The following is a 26,004-nucleotide window of genomic DNA, read 5'->3' as shown; positions in this document are numbered from 1 at the left end:
ACAGGTCATGATCTCATGTTTGTGGGTTCAAGTCTCGTGTTGGGCTCTGTGCTGACAGTTCAGAGCCTGGAGCCTGTTTCAGATTCTGTGTCTCCCTTTCTTTCTGACCCTCCCCCATTCGTGCTCTCTCTCTGTCTCAAAAATAAATAAATGTTAAGAAAAAAAATAGGACCTGTAATCAATCAGGAATATTGATATACTTGCTAACCTACCTGTAGATGGCTCTGGACTCTGTTCCTCAGTAATTAATAAGTAAATAAATAATACTTTGATAAACTTAAGTTTTTTGTTGTTGTTGTTGAGGAAAAAATTGTAGTTTCTTCAGCCTGTATGTACTATATAATTTTAGTGATTCACTTTCTCTGTGCATAATGAAATAATTTGCTGAGATGCAGAACTTTTAATACTTCTTACAGGTATTTCTAGATGCTTATTTTAATAATTTAAATGTGACCAAGTGTGATAAGTAATTGTAAATAATGAGGACTTGAAAACTGAAAAAATGTTTATATAGGTATATTAAAAAAATTTTTTTTTAAACATTTTTCATTTTCGAGAGACAGAGCACAAGCGGGGGAGGGGCAGAGAGAGAGGAAGGCACAAATCTGAAGGAGGCTCCAGGCTCTGAGCTGTCAGCACGGAGCCTGACATGGGCCTCGAACTCACGAGCCGTGAGATCATGACCTGAGCTGAAGTCAATGCTTAACTGACTAAGCCACTCAGGCACCCCAAAATGTTTATATTTTTTGACCAATTTGGGACTTTATCCAAAGCACACAATATGAAATTTCATTGAAGTTTTAATCTTTTGTATCAGGGCTTGGCAGACTACAACACATGGGCTAAATCCAGCCAATAGCTTGTTTTTGTAAGGCTTATGTTTTTATGTTTTTAAAGTTTTTATGTTTTTATGTTTTTGAAGGGTTGTAGAAGAAAACATACAGAAATCAGTATGGGTCCACAAAGCCTAAGCTATTTATTCTCTGTTTTTTGTTTTTTTTTTTTTTACAGAAAAGCATGTTAGTAATTCTATATTATATTGGTAACAGTTACAACCTAAATAAATATGTTAGAGCCTGTGACTGAATGGTGTGAAGCCATTATTGATCATATTCTTGAATAATATTTAATGATACTAGGAATTACTCATAATGTTAAATAGAATATAAAACTGAATACAGTATGATTCTAATTTTGTAAAAGCATAAAAAGTTGTTACATATATAGGAGAAAACACTAGGAGGAATACTCCCTAATATGTTAATAGTAGATATTTTGAGATGGTGAAATTATGAGTGATTTTATTCATTTCTTTATGAAATACTTCTTATTTTTATAAAATAATTATTTAAAACTTAAAAAATATTTTGAGAGGGAAGCGTTGAGGAAGCTGGCTAATAAGGTTATAGAAATCAATTCAGGCTACTATAGAAGTAAAAGCTAAACTCACTAGGAAAAACTTATTTTGCATATATACTCAGTGTGTGTGTGTATATATATATGTGTGTGTATATATATATATATTTTTTTTGCATATATACTCAGTAAATAGTAGTGTACTGTTCAACTCTGTTAGAATAGTTATTATAAAGGACAGATTTCATACAGAAGAACAGTAAAGCAGTGAAACTTTGCAGAATATTTGATTGCAATTTTCAAATCAGTCAGCTGTTGAGTAGTCACAGACCTTCTACCTGTGGCTGATTTAATGGTGAGTAGGCACAAATTTTCATCATTGGATTGCATGTATGTGGAATTGAAACTGGTAACACTCTTATCTTTAATGTATTTTGAGGGAGTTGATACCCAAAGTGAATTTATTAAAAATTCAGGGTGGTTATATAATTATATATAATTATATACAAAACATATAATTATATGTAATAAATACATATAAATATATATTATATGTAAAATACATATAATTATAATCATGGATTTTGTGTCTTAATTGGCTTGGTTTCTCTTTAGGAGTTGCATGAAGTTTCTTCATAAAGAACTGTCTTATGAAATTCATTGGTCATTTCTGTTTTATCTTTAAGGTCTTTTTGGTTCATCAAGAGTGCAATATGTTGTAGATCATGCCATGAAAATTGTTTTTCTCAACACTGACCCTTCCATTATAATGACCTATGACACTGTTCAAAGTTTGCATTCTGTGTGGGCTCTCCGGAGAGTCAAAACAGAGGTAAGGATAGAGGCAAGTCACTTGTTAATATAAAAGGATTTTAACACTGAGGACTTTCACATGTATTTGGAAGAATCATTTGTGAAATGGATTGAGCTTCTTAGGAAAAAAAAATATTGTGTCTTTAATAACTGGCTTCTACCCTGAATTCTCACCAGGAAATAACCCTTTTGATCTAATTATTGCCTTTTTTTTCCCCCCCTTCTCATCATTTTGACTTAAGGAAGAGAATGTTGTCTTAAAGTTCTCTGAACAGGGGGGAACCCCACAGAATGTGGCCACTAGTAGCTCCCTCACAGCACACCTCAGAAGCCTCTCCAAAGGAGATTCCCCCGTGGCTTCACCTTTCCAGAATTACTCCTCCATTCACAGTCAGAGTCGCTCGACCTCCTCACCCAGTCTCCACTCTCGTTCACCTTCTATTTCCAACATGGCAGCTCTAAGGTGGGAATTAAGTGTGGAAGTGTTTCCTTGTTTTAAACAAGATATCCCAAGAAAGAGATACTTTCTTCTCAAACTTTCTCTTAATGTTTTGAAGGATTTAAAATTTCTGTTGACAACTCTTGGGGTATTTTTTAGGGAAAATAGCTATTATCCCAGTTGTTTTACTTTTGCTAAGACATCTAGGTCTCCTGGCAGTTTTATAAAAGAAGTCCTATTTAGAAGCTGCCTGTTGTCATCAGATTGGTTGCCTCATTTCTTCCACTGAGTGACAGCAATTTGATGAATATTAGTTGCAAATAAATATATGTGTGTATTTTTTTGGTCTTAATTTGCATTAGCATTTTTGTTTTTGTTAATATCTATCTGGTAATAGAGGGGCATAGTTTTGTTGGTATGTACATGTCTGAATATATAGGAATGTAGTTTGGACCTTTTTTGAATAATATAAACAGTTCATTTTCTAAGACAGAAAATGAACTCAAGCTTCAGTTTTTAAAAGGATGAATTCTAACAAGAATTTTAAATCTTTAGAATATGTTAATGTGAACCATTTAATTATTCCCTTAAAAAAATGTTTTTCTGATTGGGATTAAGCCATGAATGCACTCGGTACATAGTTTTGGAAAGTATGATTGGAAAGCGTGTTCTGTCAGCCTGCCTTATTAACTGTGATGCCCTCTCTCTGTTTATTTTGCAGTCGTGCTCATTCTCCTGCCTTAGGAGTGCACTCTTTTTCAGGGGTGCAGAGGTTCAACCTTTCAAGCCATAATCAGTCTCCAAAGAGACATAGTATTTCTCATTCTCCAAATAGTAATTCTAATGGCTCCTTCCTTGCACCAGAAACAGAGCCAATTGTTCCTGAACTTTGTATTGACCATTTGTGGACAGAAACGATTACTAATATAAGGTTTGGAGTATATATTTTTATATCCAAAGAAAAATGTTGATATAAGTCTTAGAAATTACTTGGTATTTTGCCTGAAGTTTCCTTTTAATTTTTTAATATAATCAGTTGTTAATATTTATAAAAATACAGAGATAAATGTTAAGGCTACATCGGTTCCAATAGAGGATATTAGTGATATTAAAATGATTATAAAAATATTCTTTTATCATTTCCTATTTCTTCCTTAGTAGTAATAATCTCTCAGATTTGAGGTGTTTGATGTTTTAGAGAGATTAATGATGTTTCTGTAGATTAAGAAACCTGGGATTTTATAGCACTTTTTTTTTTAAGTTTTCTCTTTATGTTGGTTGAGTGTCAGCTGTTGTTTTTGGGAAACACAACTCAGACCTCTGTTCTGTGTGGTCTCCTTTTATGTTCTCTTTGATCATTTATTAATTCAGCCCACTCCAGTGTGTGTGCTACTGGCTGTGGGTTCATAGGCAAATTGGTCACTGTCCCTGTTCAAAAAGAGACAGCTAAAGGATGGTGACACAGAGGCAAGTGCCTACTCTTTGGTAGGGCTTTGGGAAGATGAATAGGTATTTGCCGGGTGGGAAAGGGAAGAAGGGCACATAGGCAGGGGGATCAGAAGTTCAGAAGTATGAGTGTGTGGTATGTGTAAATACTCTCGCTTTGCTTGTGCAGGAAGGAAGGGCAAGTGCTGAGAAAGGGGCGGCTTGAGAGAGAGAGAGAGATTACCCTTTACAGATGGTCTGTTTAATGAGGGCTGTTAAGGAGGTGCTTTGTGTGTGGGTCATAAACTCAGGGGAAAGAGCAGAGCAATAAATGTGGAAGGAAGTTGTTGGCTTATAAGTGATGACTGAGGCAAGGAGGTGGGTTGGAAGTTAAGGAGTGTGTGGAAGTTGGGTTCCTGGAGGGCCTGTGGATGAGCTTGCAGTTGCAGAGGTTCTGGAAGCTGGCATCATGCAGTAATCCTGTGCACATGTGTATAGGCCTCTTCCTAAGGAGAAGGTTTAAATACTCAGTATATGCTCATAAGGGGTCTCAGACTTCCAAATAGTTGATCAGGTGGTATAGAGTCAGAGGGCTAGGGACTGAAATGTTGGAAACTTAAGTTTTTGGAAGTGAAAAGAGAAAAGAGACAAAACCGCTACAGAGAGACAAAGTGGGAGAGCGCAGGTGGGAGAAGCAGCAGAGTTGTCACGGGAAATAAGAAGAGAGAGCCTTTCAGAAAGAAAGCTGCCAGTATTGTCAGGTGCTGGTGAGGTGTGGCACTAAGAGATGAGCTCAGAGAGGAGGTACCTGGATGGCAGAGAGTTCACTGGTGACTTTGGCCAGAGCCCTTGGAGAGGGATTGTGGAGTGGAATGCAGTGGAAGAAGTAAATATGGACTGGGGGAGTGAACGTTGACATACAGATTATTTTAAGGATTGCCTTTGGGGATGAGGAAGCAAAAGAGGGAGTGTCAGGGTCAAGGGAGAATTTTGTTGTTGCTGAATTACATTAGAGAAAATTAGTCTTCGTGACTAAATGCATATCCCTAAAATGTAAGGACATCTTACCTAACCACAGTGCCATTTTTATACCCAGCCAATTAACAGTAAGTCCTTTATATGATTTAATATTCAGTCCATCCTCATGTTTCAAGATTTTTATCTTAATGTGAAAGAGTAGGCTGTAAGGAATATATCCAAAGTAGGGAAAGCATTAAAAAAATACAGGAGAGAGGAAATGATGAATGGAACGAGGAACCAGAAAGGAGCACAAGTGGAGAGATTAGGCTTTGGGGGGGGTATTGGAGGGAGGTGGGCAGGTAGAGATGAAAGATGGGGATGGTTATCAGATACATAGGGCAGGAGATTGGGCTCAAGCCTTACAGCCGCATCTTCTCTGTGAAACAGAAGGCAAATGCATTTTCTTAGGGGTTAGGGAATGGGTATAGCTGGAGAAAGGTAAGGCTGTGAATACAATGTTGAAGTAGCTTCTCTGTTTTTGTTTCTTACAAATAAAAATTTCCTACATTTAAAAATCATTGTCTTTAAATATCTATTGGCAAATTGAAAATATTGCAGATCCTTATTTTACAGAATTATGGTTTTCTGTACCACTCCAGAAAGAAATCATTGGGAATTAGAGGTATGGTTTTAAAAAGAGGGATGAAGTAGAGCCTAATCTGAGAGGAAGAAAGGATAGATAGGAGAGGTCATGTTATAAGAAGTCTGACCCCTTATACCTTACAAGGGATAGGAATTCAAGTTTGCATTGCTTAGCAGTAGATAACTTTAATAATATGGAATTAAAAAGGTCACTGATAATGATTAAATTTATTATAATTTATTCCCCAAAAAAGCTGTGGAATGGACTCAGAGAGCTGAAAAGAATCCTAGAGATCATGAGGTTCTAATCTTAGAAGTGTTTTTTGGGTCTTCACTGTAACTGCTTGGCCCAAGTGGTTTTAAGATTTCTTGCAGAATATTTTCATTAATAGTTACCATGGTAGATTTTGGAACCAGCGTTGACAGTCACTTTATTACCATATCTACTACAGAGAGAAAAATTCACAGGCCTCAAAAGTGTTTATTACGTCTGACCTATGTGGGCAGAAGTTCTTGTGCTTTTTAGTGGAGTCCGAGCTCCAGTTACGGTAAGTGCGTAGATTTCCCATTGATTCTGTGTAAGTAAACTTAGGGCTGCTTTTTCTTCTTTTCTTTTTTTTTGACTTAAGTAGCTTTACGGAAATATTTTACATACCAAAAGAATTAACATGTTTTAAGTGTACAGTTCAGTGATTTTTAGTAAACGTACAGGGCTAACGTAGCCATCACTGTAATCCAGTTTTATAACATTTCTGTCCCCTTAAAAATATCCCTTGTGTTTGATTTGCAGTCTGCTCACTCCCAACCTCAAATAACCACTTTATAGGCTTTCTGTCTAGTAGATCTGCCTTTTCTGGAGATTTTATAGAATCATACAAACTGTTTTTTTTTGTGGCTGACTTTTTTCACTTAGCATAATGATTTTTAAGATCTACCATGTTGTAACATGTATGGGTTCTTTATTCCCCTTGCTGTGTAGTAGTCCTTTGTGTAGATACACCACATTATGTTTATCCATTCATTGGTTGATGGACATTTGGTTTGTTTCCACTTTTTGACCATTGTGAATTATGCCCCGATGAACATTGGAGCAGAAATCTTTGTGTGGACATCTATGATTTCTTTTTTCTTGAAAAAAGAGTGAAATTGTTGGGTTGAATAGTAAATTCATGTTAACTTTTTAAGATACTGCCAAACTGCTTTCCAAATAGGCTGTGCCCTTTTGTATTCCCACCGGCAATCTATAAGAGTCCCAGTCTCTTTATTGTGGACAACATCAGATATTGTCAGTCTCTTTGTAGCCATTCTAGTGGGTGTGAGTGTTTTTAATTTGTATTTCCCTAATGACTTATGATGTTGAGCATTTCTCATGTGCTTATTAGCCATTCATTTATCTTCTTAGGTAAAATGTGTATTCAGATCTTTTGTCCACTTATTTACCTTTTTATTTTGAAATAATTATAAAACTTAGGCAGTTGTAAAATAGTAGGGGGGATCCTGCATACCCTGCACTCTATTCGCCAAAGGTAACCTCTTCTATAACTATAGTACGATATCAAAACAAGGAAATTGACATTAGTACAATCCGCAGACCTTATTGTAAACCTTGTCAGTTTTACATGTACTCATTTGTGTGTGTTTGTATGATTCCATGAAGTTTTCCCACATGTTGGTTTGTGCAAACACCATAGTGAAAATACAGAGCTTTTTTATTACTTTAAAGATGTCCCTCATGCTGCTCTTTTATAGTCCCATACAACATACCCACCCACCCCCGTCCCTGACCCCTGGTGACCACTAATCTGTTCTCCACCTCTATAATTTTGTCATTTGAAAATGTTACATAAATGGAATCATACAATATGTAACCATTAGAAATTGGCTTTTTCCAGTCATTAGAATACCTTTGAGCTTGGTACAGCTTATTGCACATATCAGTAGTTTGTTTCTCTTTTTATTTTAATATTTAGCTGTGTAAAGTTTCAAGAGAGTAATGATAAAACTCAGCTCATCTTTGGCTCCATCACCAACATACACGCGAAGGATGCAGCTCCAGTGGAGGTAAATGCAGGCACATTTCTTGAGAAGTTGAAAATCTTTATGTTTTATAATTGCCCAGATTGGAAAATAAAATTTTTGTCTTTTTTTTTTTTTTTTTTTTTTTGCAGAAGATAGATACCATGCTGGTCCTTGAAGGCAGCGGAAACCTGGTGCTGTACACAGGAGTGGTTCGGGTAAGTAATATAGCATTTCATCCTTTTGTACGACAACCTCCTTGGTTATTATTTTTTAATGTTAATTTGTTTAATATTTAATATGAGTTACCCCCGGCTGTAGGGTTTGGCAGAAGATTTTTCTAAGAGTTGAAAACATGGTCTCCCGTTTAGGTTGGTTCCAGTTTGGAGGCCTGGGACTCACTGCCATTAGATGGATTGGTGCTATGAACCTGGCACAGATGGGGAACCTTTTTTTTTTTTTTTTTAATTTTTTTTTTCAACGTTTTTTATTTATTTTTGGGACAGAGAGAGACAGAGCATGAACGGGGGAGGGGCAGAGAGAGAGGGAGACACAGAATCGGAAACAGGCTCCAGGCTCCGAGCCATCAGCCCAGAGCCTGACGCGGGGCTCGAACTCACGGACCGCGAGATCGTGACCTGGCTGAAGTCGGACGCTTAACCGACTGCGCCACCCAGGCGCCCCAAGATGGGGAACCTTTAATGAGTATAGATGGATTATTAAAAAGAAAAGTTAACCTGAAGTTTTATAAAGGATGTAGTTCTGAGGAGCGCCTGGGTAGCTCATTCGGTTAAGCGTCCGACTTCAGCTCAGGTCATGATCTTGCAGTCAGTGAGTTCGAGCCCTGCATCGGGCCCTGTGCTGACAGCTCGGAGCCTGAAGCCCGCTTCGGATTCTGTGTTTCCCTCTCTCTCTGCCCGTCCCCTGCTCATGCTCTGTCTCTCTCACTCTCAAAAATGAATAAATGTTATAAGAGACTCTTAAAAACTGAGAACAAACTAAGGGTTGATGGGGGGTGGGACGGAGGGGAGGGTGGGTGATGGGTATTGAGGAGGGCACCTTTTGGGATGAGCACTGGGTGTTGTATGGAAACCAGTTTGACGATAAATTTCATATATTGAAAGAAAAAAAAATGAATAAATGTTAAAAGAATGTAGTTTTGAAACTGATGTATGGGTAGCTTTGTTAAGTCTCAAAGTTTTTGTAAAGTTTCATTAAATGTATAATATGTTGGCCATATATATATTTTTTAACAGTTGTGACATTTACATACAGAATAATATAAATTTCACAAATTTAAATTATGAAATTTAAATATGTGTATATAATTTGAAGAATAATGAAGTGACCCTTCATGTAACCACTACCGGGTTAAGAACTAGAATGGTGCCAGTATCTTTATAGTCTGCAGGGTGTTCCCTGCCTCCCTCTGGACAGATACCATCCTGGCTTTTGTAATAAATCAGTTCCTTATTTTTATTAACTAGGTTTTTTGCAATTATCTACATGCCACTAAGGAGTAAGTTGTTTAGTTTTCCTTAAGTTGGAATTTTTATATAAAGGAAATCATACCATATATGACTTCATTCTTTTGTTCAACATTATATAATTTTTAGGTTTATCTATGTCAATGTGTAGCTGTTTACTCATTCACTGTTACATAGTAGTCCTTTGGTTTTACCAAAACTTTTACCATTTTACCGGCACTAGTATTTGTGTTACTTTGGTTGTTTCCTCTAATAATACTTTAAAAAAATTCTTACACACATCTCTTAACCTTCTGAGTCTATGCGTATTCATCTTGGCCATGTGGTGCCAAATTGTCATCCAAGGCTTAAGTTGTACCGGTTGTACTGGTCTACAACGTCTCCCTTTACTCCTTGCCTCCAGTGGTGTGTGAGTGTTCTGAACGCTGCTTTACATTCTTGTGAATCTGTAGTTCTGTTTGTATTTTTTCTTCTTCTTTTTTTAAATTTGTCTCCAAATTTGTGCCTTGTTACAGCTGGTTAGAATGGAAGTCTAGGTATCCTTCTTGGCCATTGTTGACGGGGTTGAGAGGTGGGGCACAGTTTTTCCCATGGTGTTTGTCTAAAAGTTTTTGATCTTGTTAGGCTACTTCTTTCCTGATTCTTGGGCCAGGGAGAGCAGTATTTCTGGGGCCTGTATTTTTTTCTTTTGTCAGTTGTCTTAATGAGATTGTGGTCAGCACCAACTTCTGTGCTACCCAGAGGACAGCCTGAGAACTGAATGGTGTTACAGATCAGTGTTTAGTTATCATATCTTTTACGGTGTCATTGTTGGCCAGTTTCACACATGGCTCACTCAGAGGCCTGCACAGGATTTCATACACATATTTAAGAAATCCTTTTCTCTGATTCTTTCCTTTCCATTTTTCCTCTCACTTCCTAGTTGGGACAGAGAGGAGTTACTGCCGTGTTATTGCAGGGTGGGGATGGAACACAGTGCCTCACCCACAATTCTGTGGATGGTGGAAGGGGAGAGGTATGCTGCCTTATTATTGTAGAATAAGGATGAAAGCCAGTGCTCCTCCCCCTTCATAGCTTTTGCACACCTTGGGGAGGTGCAGACGGGCTGCCTCTTGGCAGTGAAAGCAGCACTCTGTCCACAGTCTCTGCCCCTACAGTGCCTGATGAGGAGGGGAGGAGATACCACCTAGTTATGCAGGGCAGCCGTGCAAGATAGGCTTGGCTCACTGTCCCTATGCTGGGGGAGGGACGCCACCTGCAGAGGGAACAGTAGAACTCTGCTCTTAGTCTCCAGACCACAGCTGCTGAAAAGGAGGAGCCTGAGGGCCATGGTTTTTTTTCCTAGTGTTTTCCTGGAGTGGGGCAGGCATGGTGAAGATGTTTCTGTCTTGCTTGGTCACTGTTTTCTTGACACTTTGTCTAAAAAGAGCAAGGTTTACCTGGGGCCTCTTGGTTTGCACCTGTGGCCATTTCTGGGTTGCAGGCCCCTTGAGAGCTTAAGACCTGCTTATGGAAAGAGTGAAAGAAACAAAAATGCCTAGGGAATCATCCTAGGTTTTTCCTGTTTCTTTGGCCCCTAGCCAATGTATTCCATTGTATTAACAATTTTGTGCAGATTCTGTTGTAACTACTGGGAGGAATAGCATGGAACGTGCTTACTCCATATTTTCATTAACGTGAGGTCTCTTATAACATTTTAAAAGTTTTCTTAAAAATGTTTATTTATTTTAAGAGAGAGAGAGCGTGAGCAGGGGAGGGGCAGAGAGGGAGAGAGAGTGAGAATCCCAAGCAGGCTCTGCACTGTCAGCTTGGAGCCCAAAGTGGGGTTCAAACCCACAAACCATGAGATCATGACCTGAGCCAAAATCAAGAGCTGTAGGCTCAACTGACTGAGCCACCCAGGCGTGCCCCCCCCCACCCCCACCCCGACCCCATAGCTTTTTAAAAACTTTATATATACTGGTTCTCTCATTTTGGTTTTTAATCCTGAAGATTTTGCTTGGGTGACGTTTATAATTTTATTAGCTTTTGAGTAGTATATTGACATATATGGATATTGTTAGAATTTCACTTAAATTCTGAATATTTCCTTTGAGGCTTGTTGGGAATTTTCAGCCTGTATGGATGTGAATTTCTGTTGTGTTTTTCCTGAGAACCCCATGGATAGCTAAGATAAAGTTTTTTGAAGAAGAAATATTTGAGAGTTTATGAAGGAAGGCACATTATGAGCTCGAGAGCACAGTTTGGATTATGTTGGATTTAATTTCTGGAGCAACACTCAGCCCACTTTTTTAGCCCCTTGAAAGTAATTGATGTCCATTCTCTGCCTGGAGATTTAGTTAACAAGATTACTGCTTATAGTCTCTGAAAGCTTACTGTCCCTGCTGTCTCTACCACCAATATGGTAGGAAAATGCATAGTATATGGAATTTTGTACAACGTTGTGACTATATTAGCATTCATCTTCCTTCCTGCCAGAAGGAAGTCATCAGTAATGAAGAGAAGGAATCAGACCAAGAGAAATGATACCAAGATATTTGTAGTTGGATGGTGGAATTTAATACATTACTAAAATTTTAATACTTTTTGTTTTTTAGTCGTGTTTGGTGTGTAAAATTTGGTATGTCAAAAGAAATATATGCTTGTGTGCCATAACAGTTTGTTTAAGGGTATGATACCTTAAAGCCAGTATTTTTGTCCACATCTTTTCATTGCTTACAGGTGGGAAAGGTTTTCATTCCGGGGCTGCCAGCTCCTTCCCTGACAATGTCTAACACAATGCCTCGGCCTAGCACTCCACTTGACAGTGTCAGTACTCCTAAGCCTCTCAGTAAACTACTTGGATCCTTGGATGAGGTAAGTAATGAACTAGGTATCGTCAAAAATTAATAGTGTTTTATTTTATTTTATTATTTTTAATTTATTTTTAATGTTTTTATTAATTTTCAAGAGACAGGGAGTGAGCAGGGGAGGAGCAGAGAGAGGGAGACAGAGTCTGAAGCAGGCTCCAGGCTCTGAGCTGTCAGCACGGATCAAACTCACAAATCGCCAGATCATGAACGGAGCTGATGTCAGATGCTTAACTGACTGAGCTGTCGAGGCGCCCCCCCCAAATTAAGGAAGGGGTGCCTTCCTTAAGGAAGTTTGGTCAGGGGTGCCTGGGTGGCTCAGTCGGTTAAGTGTCCAACTTCGGCTCGGGTCATGATCTCACAGTCTGTGAGTTTGAGCCCCGCGTCGGGCTCTGTACTGACAGCTCAGAGCCTGGAGCCTGCTTTAGATTTTATGTCTCCCCCTGTCTCTGCCCCTCCCCCACTCATGCTCTGTCTTGCTGTCTCTCAAAACTAAATAAATGTTTATTTTTAAAAAATTTTTTTTATTATATGAAATTTATTGTCAAATTAGTTTCCATACAACACCCAGTGCTCATCCCAACAGATGCCCTCTTCAGTGCCCATCACCCACCCTCCCCTCCCTCCCACCCCCCATCAACCCTCAGTTTGTTCTCAGTTTTTAAGAGTCTCTTATGCTTTGGCTCTCTTCCACTCTAACCTCTTTTTTTTTTTTCCCTTCCCCTCCCCCATGGGTTTCTGTTAAGTTTCTCAGGATCCACATAAGAGTGAAAACATATGGTATCTGTCTTTCTCTGTATGGCTTATTTCACTTAGCATCACACTCTCCAGTTCCATCCACGTTGCTACAAAGGGCCATATTTTGTTCTTTCTCATTGCCTCGTAGTACTCCATTATGTATATAAACCATAATTTCTTTATCCATTCATCAGTTGATGGACATTTAGGCTCTTTCCACAATTTGGCTATTGTTGAGAGTGCTGCTATAAACATTGGGGTACAAGTGCCCCTATGCATCAGTACTCCTGTATCCCTTGGGTAAATTCCTAGCAGTGCTACTGCTGGGTTATAGGGTAGGTCTATTTACTAAATAAATGTTTAAAGAAAAGAAATGTTAAAGAAGTTTGGTCAAAAATATTAGTTCTTCCCATGGTTTTTTTCTGTTTTAAAAATGACAGAATTGGAAGTTTAGCTAATACTTGTAGAATATATATGTTTTCAAACACAGATGGTTCAATACACATATTGACCTCCTTTGTGATGTGGAAGGTACTACAGAGATGAAAATAATACATTCTTTTTCATCTAGGAACCTCATAAATTGATTTGGGTGGAACAGACGTGCTGTCTGCATGAAAAATGATAATTTAAGGCAGAGTATTGAGACTTACAAATGAGGAAGAGAGAGTAGCACAGCAGGTTTGCCTATAGGGAGTTATATCCTGATGGGTTGATGTGGCAGAACCAGAGGCTTCTATCTGAGAGGGGTGTCTGACTTGGTTTGGACCTTGAGGATAAGTAGGATATCTGTAGATGGAAAGGTGTATTTGGGGTAAAGAGGAATCATATAGGCATGGGTGTGGAGGCAGGTAAGTGCTGAAGATTTTTTATGCATATTCATATTTCTTTTTTTTTTCATATTCATATTTCTATCTAGTAGCATGCAAGACTCAAGTCTGTGGAATGAATGAATGCTTATAAAAGTACAAGTAGCCTGGGTGGCTCAGTTGGTTAAGCATCTGACTCTTGATTTTGTGAGTTTGAGCGCTGCATTGGGCTCTGTGTTGTCAGTGCAGAGCTTGCTTTGGCTCCCTTGTCTCCCTCTGTCCCTGCCCCTCCCCCACTCTCACTCTCCCTCTCTGAAAAATAGTTTATTTTATTATGATTATTTTTTTAATGTTTATTTTTGAGAGAGAGAGAGAAGAGCCGAAGCAGGCTCTGTGCTGACAGCAGATAGCCTGATGTGGGGCTCGAACCCACGAATTGTGAGATCATGACCTGAGCCGAAGTTGGACACTTAACCGACTGAGCCACCCAGGCACCCCATAAACAGTTCATTTATAAAACAAAAAACCAAAAACATACAAGTAGCCTGTTGGGTGGGGTAGGGTAGGGAGTGGGCAATAATAACTTGTTTTTGAGTCTATGTGCTAGGCACTGTTCTAAGTGTTTTTTATGTATAAACTCTTTTAATCCCTCAGAATGGGTTTGTTGGGAAGATACTGGTCCCCATTTGACAAATGGGTACATAGAGGGATAAGAAGGTTACATGTCCAAACTCATATAGCTAGTAAATGTTAGAGCTTGATTTATACTCTTACTAACACGCTCTTAAAGGCAGAGAGGATGAAAAGGTTTTTATTCTGAATGCTGTCGCCAGAAGATTTTTTGAGGTTTTTGAGGATGGAATTATAAATGTTAGGATCTGTGTTTAATTTAATTTAGTTAATTAATTAATTAGATGTTTGTTTATTTTTGGGAGAGAGCGTGCTCAAGAGAGTTCCGGGGGGACAGAGGATCCAAAGCGGGCTCTGTGCTGACTGCAGAGTGCCAGTGTGGGGCTCGAACTCACAAACCATGAGATCATGACCTGTGCTGAAGTTGGACGCTCAACTGACTGAGTCACCCAGGCACCCCAGGATCTGTGTTTTAGATGTTTGTCTTTGAACTGAAGATAGACCGGTGAAATTCTGAGTGTTTTCTGTGTTCATTCAGGAGGTGGGAAGAGGGTTGGAGTTATGGCAGCATATTGGAAAGGAGGGGAGTGACATAGAGATCTGGAGAAGTGGAAATGGCAGAGTCTGTCAGAGATTGCTTTTGTGCTGTGCTGGGGAGACGTGCTGGGGAACAAGGGTCAGAGTTCTCTGAGCAAGCTAGGTGGATACCCATGCTTACCTAGAAGCCTGGAGAAAGGAGGTCTGTATTTGAGAGACATTTGGGTGCAGATGTGTAGGGGAAGTTCAAAATGAAGTGTGGTACCAGCAGTTAATTGTGTCAGTTAATGTTTAGGTCCTGGTTTTATTTTCTAAATATGTGTAGTGTGGAGCTTTTTCCCTTTAAGCCAGGACATTTGTGGAACATTCAAAAGGGAGCAGGAGAAGTGTCAGAGTTTTGTGTGATTTGGAAGAATTTTTGTCTTTTATAATGTAAAATTGTTCCCAGTTTTCTTAGAATTCCATTAAGCTGTGATGGTTAGTGTCTTTGTGGTAGCCATGAGGTGACAAGATCACAGTATTACACATTGGCCAATGGCTTTCCACATCTCTGGTTGACTGTGCACCAGACTTAGATTCAGGACCAACGGAACTCAGTTTTTGTGGCAGCTGTGGGAGTAGAAGCTTGTATTTAATAAATATACTTGATTGGCTGTCAGTGTTGACAAGGTATTCACTTAGAGATATCCTGTAATTTGAATTATAGGGACATAGAAAGGGTCAGTAGTTAGGACTGCATGTAATGAGTAACTAAGATCAATTACGTTTTTTGTTTGAATATCTACAATCGAGCAAGTAAATGTTCTCATATTTTCAGAACAAATATTTGTCTGTAGAGGAAATAACACTTTGTACCTGCCTTGTTTCTTTGCTTTCTCATTGTTCTCCTTTCTCTCTGGGGTCTTAGATCCTCAAGTCCTCTCTGTCTTGGCTTCCCAAGTTACAGTCTACGTGTCTAGCCCTGTAAGATTGCCACAAGTGCTGCTGCCTCCTCTTCCTCTTAGCGGTGCCCTTCAGTGCACACTCAACATATCCATACTCCCTACCAAATCCTCGCTAGATGCTGCAAATGCCAAGACCGGAAAGAGCAGTGTATATATAAGAGCAGTGTAAGAATTTCGGGCTACCTCCCTGTGACTCGCTTCTTTCTCTCCTACATCTTGGCCCCTCAGGTCTGGGTTGTCTCCATAGCTCTCCAGTCCTGTTGATCAGATGTTTTGCTATTTTACTGACTTTTTCTAGTTGCTTTGGGTGAGGATCTTTGCCAGCTGAGAGGCACTTCATCGTATCTAGAGCAGAATGATTTTAAATCATTATGTAAAATTGTTGGGTAGACCACGTGTAAAAAAAGGTTTCTTTATCCTTAATTCCTGCAAAAATACTTCATATGTGTTGTATTTATGACTTTTTACAGGTTGTTCTATTCTCCCCAGTTGCAGAACTGAGGGATTCTTCCAAACTTCATGACTCTCTCTATAATGAGGATTGTACTTTCCAGCAGCTTGGAACTTACATTCATTCTATAAGAGACCCTGTCCGTAACAGAGTAACTCTGGTAAGTATATTTGTATTAAAAAGATTAGGTAGCTGTTTAAGAAATATGACTATCCCTTGTGGAGAAAAGGGAACCCTCTTGCACTTTTGGTGGGAATGCAAACTGGTGCAGCCGCTCTGGAAAACAGTGTGGAGGTTCCTCAAAAAATTAAAAATAGAACTACCCTACGACCCAGCAGTTGCACTACTAGGTATTTATCCAAGGGATACAGGTATGCTGTTTCGAAGGGGCATACGTACCCAATGTTTATAGCAGTGCTTTCAACAATAGCCAAATCATGGAAAGAGCCTAAATGTCCATCAACTGAGGAATGGATAAAGAAGACGTGGTTTATATATACAATGGAATACTACTTGACAATGAGAAAGAATGAAATCCTGCCATTTGCAACAGCGTGGATCAAACTGGAGAGTATTATGCTAAGTGAAATAAGTCTGTCAAAGAAAGACAGATATCCTATGTTTTCACTCATATGTGGATCTTGAGAAACTTAACAGTCCATGGGGGAAGGGAAGGGGAAAAAAATAGTTAACAAACGGAGAGAGGCAAACCACAAGAGACTCTTAAAGAGGGTGGATGGGGCGTGAGGGAGAGGGGAAAATGGGTGATGGGCATTGAAGAGGGCACTTGTTGGGATGAGGACTGGGTGTTGTATGTCAGCCAATTTGACAAATTATATTTAAAAAATTAAAAAATATGACTTTTCTTTCAAATTTTTCAGAATGCAGAATTTTATCTGAAAAATGAAAGCCTTTTTTCATGATTTTTAAAACCTCTTGCAGTGTGTTATTTTTTGTACCTTTTTACTTTAAAGTAATTCTCAGTTTTTCTAAAGTTTCATTAAAAAATTATTGAAAATGGATCTTGTTCAAACAGTTGAATTTTCTATTGACTTTTGTCTTTTCATTAAAAATTAATTTGCAGTGATAGTGACTCTTAACATATAAAAATTAGACATTTCAGGGCGCCTGGGTGGCGCAGTCGGTTAAGCGTCCGACTTCAGCCAGGTCACGATCTCGCTGTCCATGAGTTCGAGCCCCGCGTCAGGCTCTGGGCTGATGGCTCGGAGCCTGGAGCCTGTTTCCGATTCTGTGTCTCCCTCTCTCTCTGCCCCTCCCCCGTTCATGCTCTGTCTCTCTCTGTCCCAAAAATAAATAAAAAACGTGGAAAAAAAAATTAAAAAAAAAAATTAGACATTTCATTAAAACAAGAACTTTTGGAAATGTTTTTTAAGTTTTTTTTTTTTTTTTTTTTTTTTTTTTGAGAGAGAGAGAGGTGGGGGGAGGGAGAGAGAGGGGGACAGAGGATCTGAAGTGGGCTCTGCGCTGACAGCAGCGAGCCCTATGTAATAGGGCTCAAACTCATGAACTGAGAGATTGTGACCTGAGCTGAAGTCAGAAGCTCAACCAACTGAGCCACCCAGGAGCCCTGGAAATATTTTTTAAATAAGCACATTTATAGTTTCTGAAATTTGGAAGTATTCAGTTCTGTTTAAAAATATTTGTTTTTCTTTTTTTTTGAAAAATATTTGTTTTTCATTTATTTTTTGAATTTTGTTTTGATAGGCAAACAGTCTTACAAAGCATAGCATTTTTAAGAGATTCAAAGACTTAGAATGCACAAATTCTATTTACTTGCTCCTGTTTATTTCCATTTTTCCCCTTAGGAATTGAGTAACGGCTCCATGGTTAGGATTACTATTCCTGAAATTGCCACCTCTGAATTAGGTATGTTTGAGGTCAGACCTCACTTCCATGTATTCTCAGTTTGATTGGTGAGATTTGTAGTATTTGCTGATTTGTAATAGTAATTGGGATTTAAAAAATTTTGCTGTTTTTGAAATTATGGGATTGAATTTTTCACTTTGCAGAGAAGCTGTGAAGAGCTGGGGAGCATTTTTCAGTGTCCACTCTGTGTGGGGTACACTGGTTCTTTTTCTCTTGAGATTTTTAGGTGGAAGAATGCCATGCGGTGAGATTATAATATATGGACGTGCCTCTTGCAAGAAAATCTGAGAAACAGGGAAACCTAAGCAACTAAAATAGTTTTTGTCCTATGTGATGGCTTTTAATCATAAAATAAATCTCTCAGTTGTTACATAAATTGAGAAATTAACGTAATTGCCTTAATTGAATAAGACTTAATATTGTCAAAATACAGTCAGACATATTTTAATAAAATTGGAGTCTGCTTAAATTATTACTGAAATACAATTTGGAAAATACTAGGTGGAGAATATTTCTGAAGATACAATAGTAAAGAAAACCTCAGGATTGAAAGGATTTGTCAATAATTGTAAGTTAAGAAAAGAATGTATAAGAAAATTCACAACATCTATTGGTTCCAAAATCTAAGTGCCAAAGCAAAGCATTGGCAGATTGTGTGTGATTTCTGGAATTTGGTAAGTAGGTTAGAATGACTTTTTCATTTTAGGAAATATCTGTCATTGGTGTGGTAAAATGATACTATGAATAGGTGTAGAGATACCTTGCTTTTCAGGTATTTAGCCAGTAATTTCAAGGTTATGTGCCTTGGAAGTATAAGCCTAAACAAAGCATATAAAAACAAATAACAGATTAAATAAAATAAATGAAAACAGAGTAAAATCTTACTCTTATAGCCAAGCAGAAGTCAGTAAGTTTCTGTGCTTTTAAGTGTCCTCAGCTCCTCAGGCAGTATCTGGTTTACACTTACTTTGCATTCAACCATGACAAACGTGGTTATTTGGTTTTCTAACATTTATTCTATTTGACTCTAATTTTTGCTGTATGTATACACACATAGTAAATTGATGAGAAAAAGGATATGCTGCTGAGGATGGGCCTGGTGACAATGGGAAAGGAAGAAAATGATCCTCTTTTGATGTGAGAATGCAAAAACATTGTAGTTTGGGGGCACTTGATACGAAAAGCAGACCCAGGTCTCTTCACAGCAGTAGTAGGACAGCAGAGCACTGTAACTGATATTTATCCAATGGTGTGGAGTCCATAAGAAAGGTAGAAATTATGTAGTATTAACCGATCTATTTAAGACAAAAACATGTAGAATGTTTATAAATTGAATGGTGTCAGAAATAATTAAAAGTTACAAAGTTTTGGTTAACAGGAATGTTAACTCATGCAGAACACTGTTTAACGGTAGGTAAGCATTGCTATTTGAGGTGGCATATATTGAATATTACATATTTATTGAAGTATTTAAGCAGTATTTTATATGAACTCATTCATGTAGAAATTGTGTTTTTGATAGAATGATCTTTATTGTCCAAACTAGAATATATTTTTTTAAAAATTCATTATTTTTGAGAGAGAGAGAGAGACAGCACGAGTGAGCACGAGTGGGGGAGGGGCAGAGAGAGGGGGAGATTGAGGATCCAAAGAGAGCTCTGTGCTGACAGCCGAGAGCTTGATGCAGGGCTCGAACTCATGAACCCTAAGATCATGACCTGGGCAAAATTTGGGACGCTTAACTGATTGAGCCACCAAGGTGCCCCAAACTGGAATCTTTTGAGATCAAAATGGGGAGCTATTAATAATTGCCCGGGCAGTGAATATAAATCAGTTTGTCTCAGGTAGGCTGGACTGTTGGTTTTCTGTTTCTGGTCCACAATTAGCACGCGGAAAGGTGCCCTGAGACCTCTTGGAAGTCCTGTTGAATTTAGTAGTTGTTTTAAATTTCAGATGATCGACAAGGTAATGTTTGCTCCCTCTTGGTCTTTAGTGACAGTTCCCTTTTCAGAGTAATTGGCCCTTACACAGAAGTAGTTAGAAAACTTTCTTACTCAAAGGGAAAAAGAAATGCCCGCATGGGAAGCATACTAAAATTATTCTTTACTTTTAATAGTGCAAACATGTTTGCAAGCAATTAAGTTCATCCTGCCAAAAGAAATAGCTGTTCAGATGCTTGTCAAGTGGTACAGTGTCCACAGTGCTCCGGGAGGACCCAGTTATCACTCTGAGTGGAATTTATTTGTGACTTGTCTCATGAACATGATGGGTTATAACACAGACCGCTTAGCATGGACCCGAAACGTAAGTATACATAATTGGTTTTTTTTTTCTGAGTTATTCTGTTATTACTAATGTAATTTTTGCATAATTGGTAATACAATATTTAGAGTACATAGATCAATTTACTAATAGGTATACTTTAACAAAACGGAATACTACTAACGCTTATCGTGTCTACTATATGGTAAATCAAATGTCATTTAATATTTAATGATAACATTTTACTAGTAATTATAATTACTGAGTTTTTATAACGTGGTAAAGCATGTTTGACTATAATTTCTCATTTCATCTTTATAAAACGACTACAAGTTATGCTAGGATTAGTAGTAATCATCTTGGTTTTATTAATGTAGAAACTGAATCACAGAGAAATCACAGACTTGTGATTTGCTCAAAACTGGGTCTAGACTGTGTCTTCTGATTCGTGGCTTATTTTTGTTCTCTGTAGCCCAGATTGTTTTCACACACAAATTGCTTGGTCTGTGGGGAGGAAGGTTTGATTTGAGGGCGAGTTAGAGGGCTTTACCCCAAGTATCTATTCTCTTTCATTATGCACAATTAGTTTCCATAGTTGGTGAAACTGATTTCTAAATTCTTTAAGTTGACCAGTTGACAATGATACATTTATATGAATTTGCTTCTCTTTTGGGGTTATCTTTCAGTTTGACTTTGAAGGATCACTTTCCCCAGTCATTGCACCCAAAAAAGCAAGGCCTTCTGAGACAGGATCTGATGATGTAAGCATCATTATTATTATTTGCTAATAAAAATTAATTTGTGGGTATTTGTACTATAGTCTGTAGAAGTGGTATTCTTATTGATTTACATTTCTCACACCTTTTGCTTTATTTTAATACTGAATAACATTTATTTTGAAGGGCAGGATATGTTCTGTTTTCTGTGGTTATTCATTTACTTTTGTCATTAATGATCATCTAAAAATTACTGAGCATGCATAATGGTCCATGATTTGAGTTTGCATTTGTAGATGTTTTACTGCTAATTAATCCTCTAGTTTAGGTTCTCAGTCATATTAGATTCCATTTATTCTTAGTGGTTCAAAAAAATTTTTTTAATTGAGGTATAATTTACATAAATGAAATGCTCAGATCTTATTACAGTTTGATCAACTTTGACAAATGCGTACTCATGTAACCCACTCCCCTTTTAAAACTTAAAACATTTCCATTATTCCATAAAGTTTCCATGGGCCATTTTTAATCATTCCCTTACTCTAGAAACAACCACTGATTTGAATTCCAGTATATGCTATTTTTGCCTGTTCTAGAACTTGATATAAGTGAAATAATGTGGTACATAATCTTTGGTATAAGGTTTCTTTCATTCAGCATGGTGTTTTTGAGATTCGTTCCTGTTGTTGCAGAGCTCAGCAGTTTGTGCCTTTTTATTGCTGAATAGCATGCACATACTGTAGCTTGTTTATCTGTTCTCCTGCCGATGGGTACCTAGGCTATTTCCGTGATTTGACTATTACGAATAAAGCTGCCACCAGCATTCAGTGACAAGTGTTTGTGGACACATATTTTCATTTCTTATGGATGAATACCATAGTGAAATTGTTGGGTCATTGCTGGTTCCCAAATTCGTTGTCCTACGTTCCTACATTCCTACATATGAGAGTTCCTCTTGTTTTTTATCTTGGCCAGCATTTGTAGCTGTCTTTTTAATTTTAACCATTTGATTGTGTATAAAGTTGTTTCTCTTAGGTTTTAATTTTTGCCTTTTCTTGATGACCAATGATGTTAAACACTTCTTTTTAATTTTTTTAAAAAAATATTTATTTCTGAGACAGAGACAGAGCATGAGTGGGGGAGGGGCAGAGAGAGAGGGGGACACAGAATCTGAAGCAGGCTCCAGGCTCTGAGCTGTCAGCACAGAGCCTGACGCAGGGCTCGAACTCAACAGACCGTGAAATCATGACCTGAGCCGAAGTCGGACGCTCAACTGACTGAGCCACCCAGGCGCCCCTTAAACACTTCTTTATGTGCTTATTAGTGACCAAAACATGTCTTTGCCAAGTTTCTGCTCAAATCTATTATATATTTTTAATTGGATTTTTAAAAATATTTATTGAGTTATAGAAGTTCTTTATATATTCTGGATATGAGTTATTTTTTGTGTACGTTTGGGGAATATTTTCTCTGAATTTGTGGCTTAATAATGTCTTTGGATGAGCAGATTTAAAAAAATTTTAGTTACTCATTTTATCAATTTTTTTTACTTTTAAAAAAAAATGTTTTTTCTTTAATGTTTGTTTATTTTTGAAAGAGCTTGAGTGGGGGGGGGGGGCGGGCAGAGAGAGAGAGAGAGAGAGAGAGATGCAGAATCCAAAGCAGGCTTCAGGCTCCAGGCTGTCAGCACAGAGCCTGATGTGGGGCTCGAACCGCAAGCCGCAAGATCATGAACTGAGCCGAAGTCAGCCGCTTAACTGAGCCACCTAGGCGCCCCTCCATGTTTTACTTTTATGGTTTGTTCTTTCTCTATCTGGTCCAAGCGTTTAGTTTTGTTTTTTGAGAGAGGGTACAAGTGTGTGAGGGGCAGAGAGAGAGAGGGAAGTGGGGCTCATCTGGGGCTTGTGCTTTTACCCAAAGCAGGGCTTGTACTCACCAAAGTGGGACTTGAGCTCACCTGATGTGGGGCTTAAACTCGTGAACTGTTGAGATCATGACTTGAGCTGAAGTCAGATGCTTGATGACTAAACCACCCAGGTACCCTGGTTCAAGAGTTTTTAAATTAGAATAACACACTGTATTAAGCCTTGGAAAAGCATCAGGAAATTCTAAGACCTGAAAATAGCATAAACTATATTCTGTCAATGCAATACAATAAATCAAAGTAGAAACCAAAACAGACTCAGTACTTGGAAAATGTAGCACAATCAGTCTGAGTATAAGATTAAGTTTATTAGGTTGTAATGCTAGCCCCAGCATTTTTTTTATTTATTTTTTTTTTTTTTTAAATTTTTTTTTCAACGTTTTTTATTTATTTTTGGGACAGAGAGAGACAGAGCATGAACGGGGGAGGGGCAGAGAGAGAGGGAGACACAGAATCGGAAACAGGCTCCAGGCTCTGAGCTATCAGCACAGAGCCCGACGCGGGGCTTGAACTCACGGACCGCGAGATCGTGACCTGGCTGAAGTCGGCCGCTTAACCGACTGCGCCACCCAGGCGCCCCTAGCCCCAGCATTTTATAAACATAGAAAAATACACTAACTGGATGTAAGTAGACTTCTCCCCTCAAAACACAGATAAGTGTAGTGGTCACTAAACTTGCCTGTCTGCACTTCCTGCCTTTCATTCTTTACTTTTTGCTTCATAGGAAATCACCTAATCACCTGATCTTTGTCAGTCTCTATATAAGTAGTGGGATTCTTCCTCCATAGTCCCTTTCCTCAAAGGGCACGACTAAATTTTTTCAAATGGGTTTTGAAGTGGCTTGTCTTAATGTCTGTTACTGGCATCTGGAAGTTGCTTAGCTTATTTTGATATGGATCCTAATTTTTAAGTATTCTGAGTTTTTTTTCAACTTAATGTAAAATTGGAACTTGAATTGTTTTAATGATGGCCTTACGAGGAGGTGTTATTTAAAAATTAACATCTTCTTCATTTTTCTCAGGACTGGGAGTATTTACTGAATTCAGACTACCACCAGAATGTTGAGTCTCATCTTTTGAATAGATCTTTATGTTTGAATCCTTTGGAAGTTTCACAGATGAAGGATGAAGATTTTTCACAGAATCTCATTCTGGATTCCTCTACACTTCTGTTTACTCATATACCTGCAATTTTTTTTGTTCTTCACCTTGTTTACGAGGAGCTGAAGTTGAATACTCTAATGGGAGAAGGAATCCGTTCACTTGTTGGCCTTCTTGTTCAGTTGGCAAGGTAAATATCGTTTGTAGCTTAGAAAATGCCAAGAGGTCCTTAGAGGATTTGATCTCAGCCATGAATATCATAGAGGAACCTTGAAAATAAATTTCTGAAGTCCACCTTTTTGGGAAACCAGAGCTTTTTCTATAGACCGCAGAAACGTTTGAAGGTACTGGCTGTGAAAAAACCTTGTGGGCCGTTAATGGGGTTCCTCGTCTTTGTCCTAAGATTAGTGGGAGGTCACAAAAGTTATGTTAAACAGCAGATGTGATGTGCTCAGCTCTTCGTTTTGACAAGATGACTGGCTACACTGTGGTGGAAGTTCTATAATAACACCTGGCTGTTTTGTAATAATACCGACAATCAAATTGGAGATACAGTTAACACGATCACAGTTAACATATGTAAATTGTAGGTGTTATGATTTGATAAGGAAACTCGTCCAGAATTGTCTCTAAGAACAAGAATGTTGTTTGCTGGTGTGGGCTCTTTTTGCTGTGTTTTTGTTGTCTCAGTCTGTCATCATCCCTGTCTTTGAGACTCTTGTAGTGTATCCATAAGATTGTTTTTGGCACTGGATTCTAAAGGTCACATTTAGGTGTTGTTTCAGCCTTTGTAACCCTTGGTGATATAGAAAGTTGAATTTTAATTGAAATGTCAACCTCTGAGTTAAGATTATAGTACATTTTCTAATTTCTCTGATCTTCCTCAAGATTCCGAGATTGTTTTCTGAGATGTGGCAGTTTTAATTGATGGTCGCTTTCTCTTATGACAAATCATGACTGTCATGGGAAATTCTTTTTGTAATGAAATGATTTCCAAACCATAATCATGACTTTCTGAAATAATGTTTTATAGTGTCTTACATTTTATAAAAGGTGTTTTTTACATATATATATTATTTGATCTTTAAAACTTCTGAGTGGGAATTTCCCTACTTTCTAGAAGAAAATACTGAGGTTCATAGAGATAACTTGCCGAAGATTACAAAACTAATGAATAATAGAGGAGAAACTAGTTTTACCCCCATAAAATGTATCTAGCAAAAGGGAGTTTGGGTTGCATATATCATACTGGACACTTTCAGGTCCAGAAATAGAATAAAAAGACTCTAGATTTGATGATCTTCTTTGTCATAAGTTTTTAAACTGAAAGGTTGAACTGGTGAATCCTAACTCTATGGGGGAAAATACTTTAATACCTTTCTTGTGATTTCTTTTTTATATGGTGTTACTATTTTAGGGATTTAAAATTGGAGCCTTATGTAGATCATTACTATAGAGATTACCCAACACTTGTCAGAACTACTGGACAAGTGTGCACAATTGATCAAGGTAAGTGTTTGTGCCATTAAAGTTTTTCTAAACAGTGAGTGACTTTGCTTGTATCTTTCTGGGGGAATAGCCGAAGATATATTTTTTACCATTAGTCTCTTAAGTGAGATGTGGTATCTTTCCACTAAGTAGGTTTCAGTTTGTACTGTTTGATCTCTGACTGGTAGTAAGAGATAACATTAATTTTCGTGTGTGGGAAAAATTTTACCCATCCCTAAGTGCTAAGGAGGCTTTGCCCTAGATCTGTCCAATTAGTAGCCACCAACCATGTTATTTAAATTAATTCATACTGAAAACTCAGTTCCTCAGTTGCACTAGCCACATTTCAGTAGCTACATCAGACTAGTGGCTGCCATATTGGATAGTGTAAGTATAGAACATTTCCATTACCGCTCTTTTATCCTAAACCTTGAGTTATAGAGACTCAAGATTGGGGCCCACTTGTTAGAGTGGACTCCTCGGTATCTCTTGTTTTCTCACCATAAGGATTAGGGCAGAAAATTTTAGTTA

General features: G+C 38.1%; 1 protein-coding gene across 4 annotated transcripts in view; it reads left to right on the top strand.

Moving 5' to 3' along the window:
• Window positions 1-26,004, top strand: part of ANAPC1 (anaphase promoting complex subunit 1) — a 94,992-nt gene that overhangs the window by 12,722 nt on the left and 56,266 nt on the right. For 3 of the 4 annotated variants that reach the window (XM_078444731.2, XM_081795226.1, XM_081795227.1), the window contains exons 8-20: window positions 2,043-2,188; window positions 2,412-2,632; window positions 3,330-3,539; window positions 6,088-6,183; window positions 7,606-7,696; window positions 7,804-7,869; window positions 11,860-11,994; window positions 16,116-16,256; window positions 17,923-17,983; window positions 20,100-20,287; window positions 20,932-21,006; window positions 23,907-24,175; window positions 25,403-25,494. In XM_078444731.2, coding sequence (XP_078300857.1) covers window positions 2,043-2,188; window positions 2,412-2,632; window positions 3,330-3,539; window positions 6,088-6,183; window positions 7,606-7,696; window positions 7,804-7,869; window positions 11,860-11,994; window positions 16,116-16,256; window positions 17,923-17,983; window positions 20,100-20,287; window positions 20,932-21,006; window positions 23,907-24,175; window positions 25,403-25,494 — 1,791 coding nt within the window. The remainder of the gene's footprint in view (window positions 1-2,042; window positions 2,189-2,411; window positions 2,633-3,329; window positions 3,540-6,087; window positions 6,184-7,605; window positions 7,697-7,803; window positions 7,870-11,859; window positions 11,995-16,115; window positions 16,257-17,922; window positions 17,984-20,099; window positions 20,288-20,931; window positions 21,007-23,906; window positions 24,176-25,402; window positions 25,495-26,004) is intronic. The other variant, XM_081795228.1, reaches the window with a different exon arrangement.

This window comes from Panthera onca, chromosome A3 (assembly GCF_046562875.1).
Source record: "Panthera onca isolate mPanOnc1 chromosome A3, mPanOnc1 haplotype 2, whole genome shotgun sequence".
Lineage (NCBI taxonomy): Eukaryota > Metazoa > Chordata > Mammalia > Carnivora > Felidae > Panthera > Panthera onca.
Note: the sequence above shows the minus strand (reverse complement) of the source record. Positions and strands in the feature narration are given on the sequence as shown.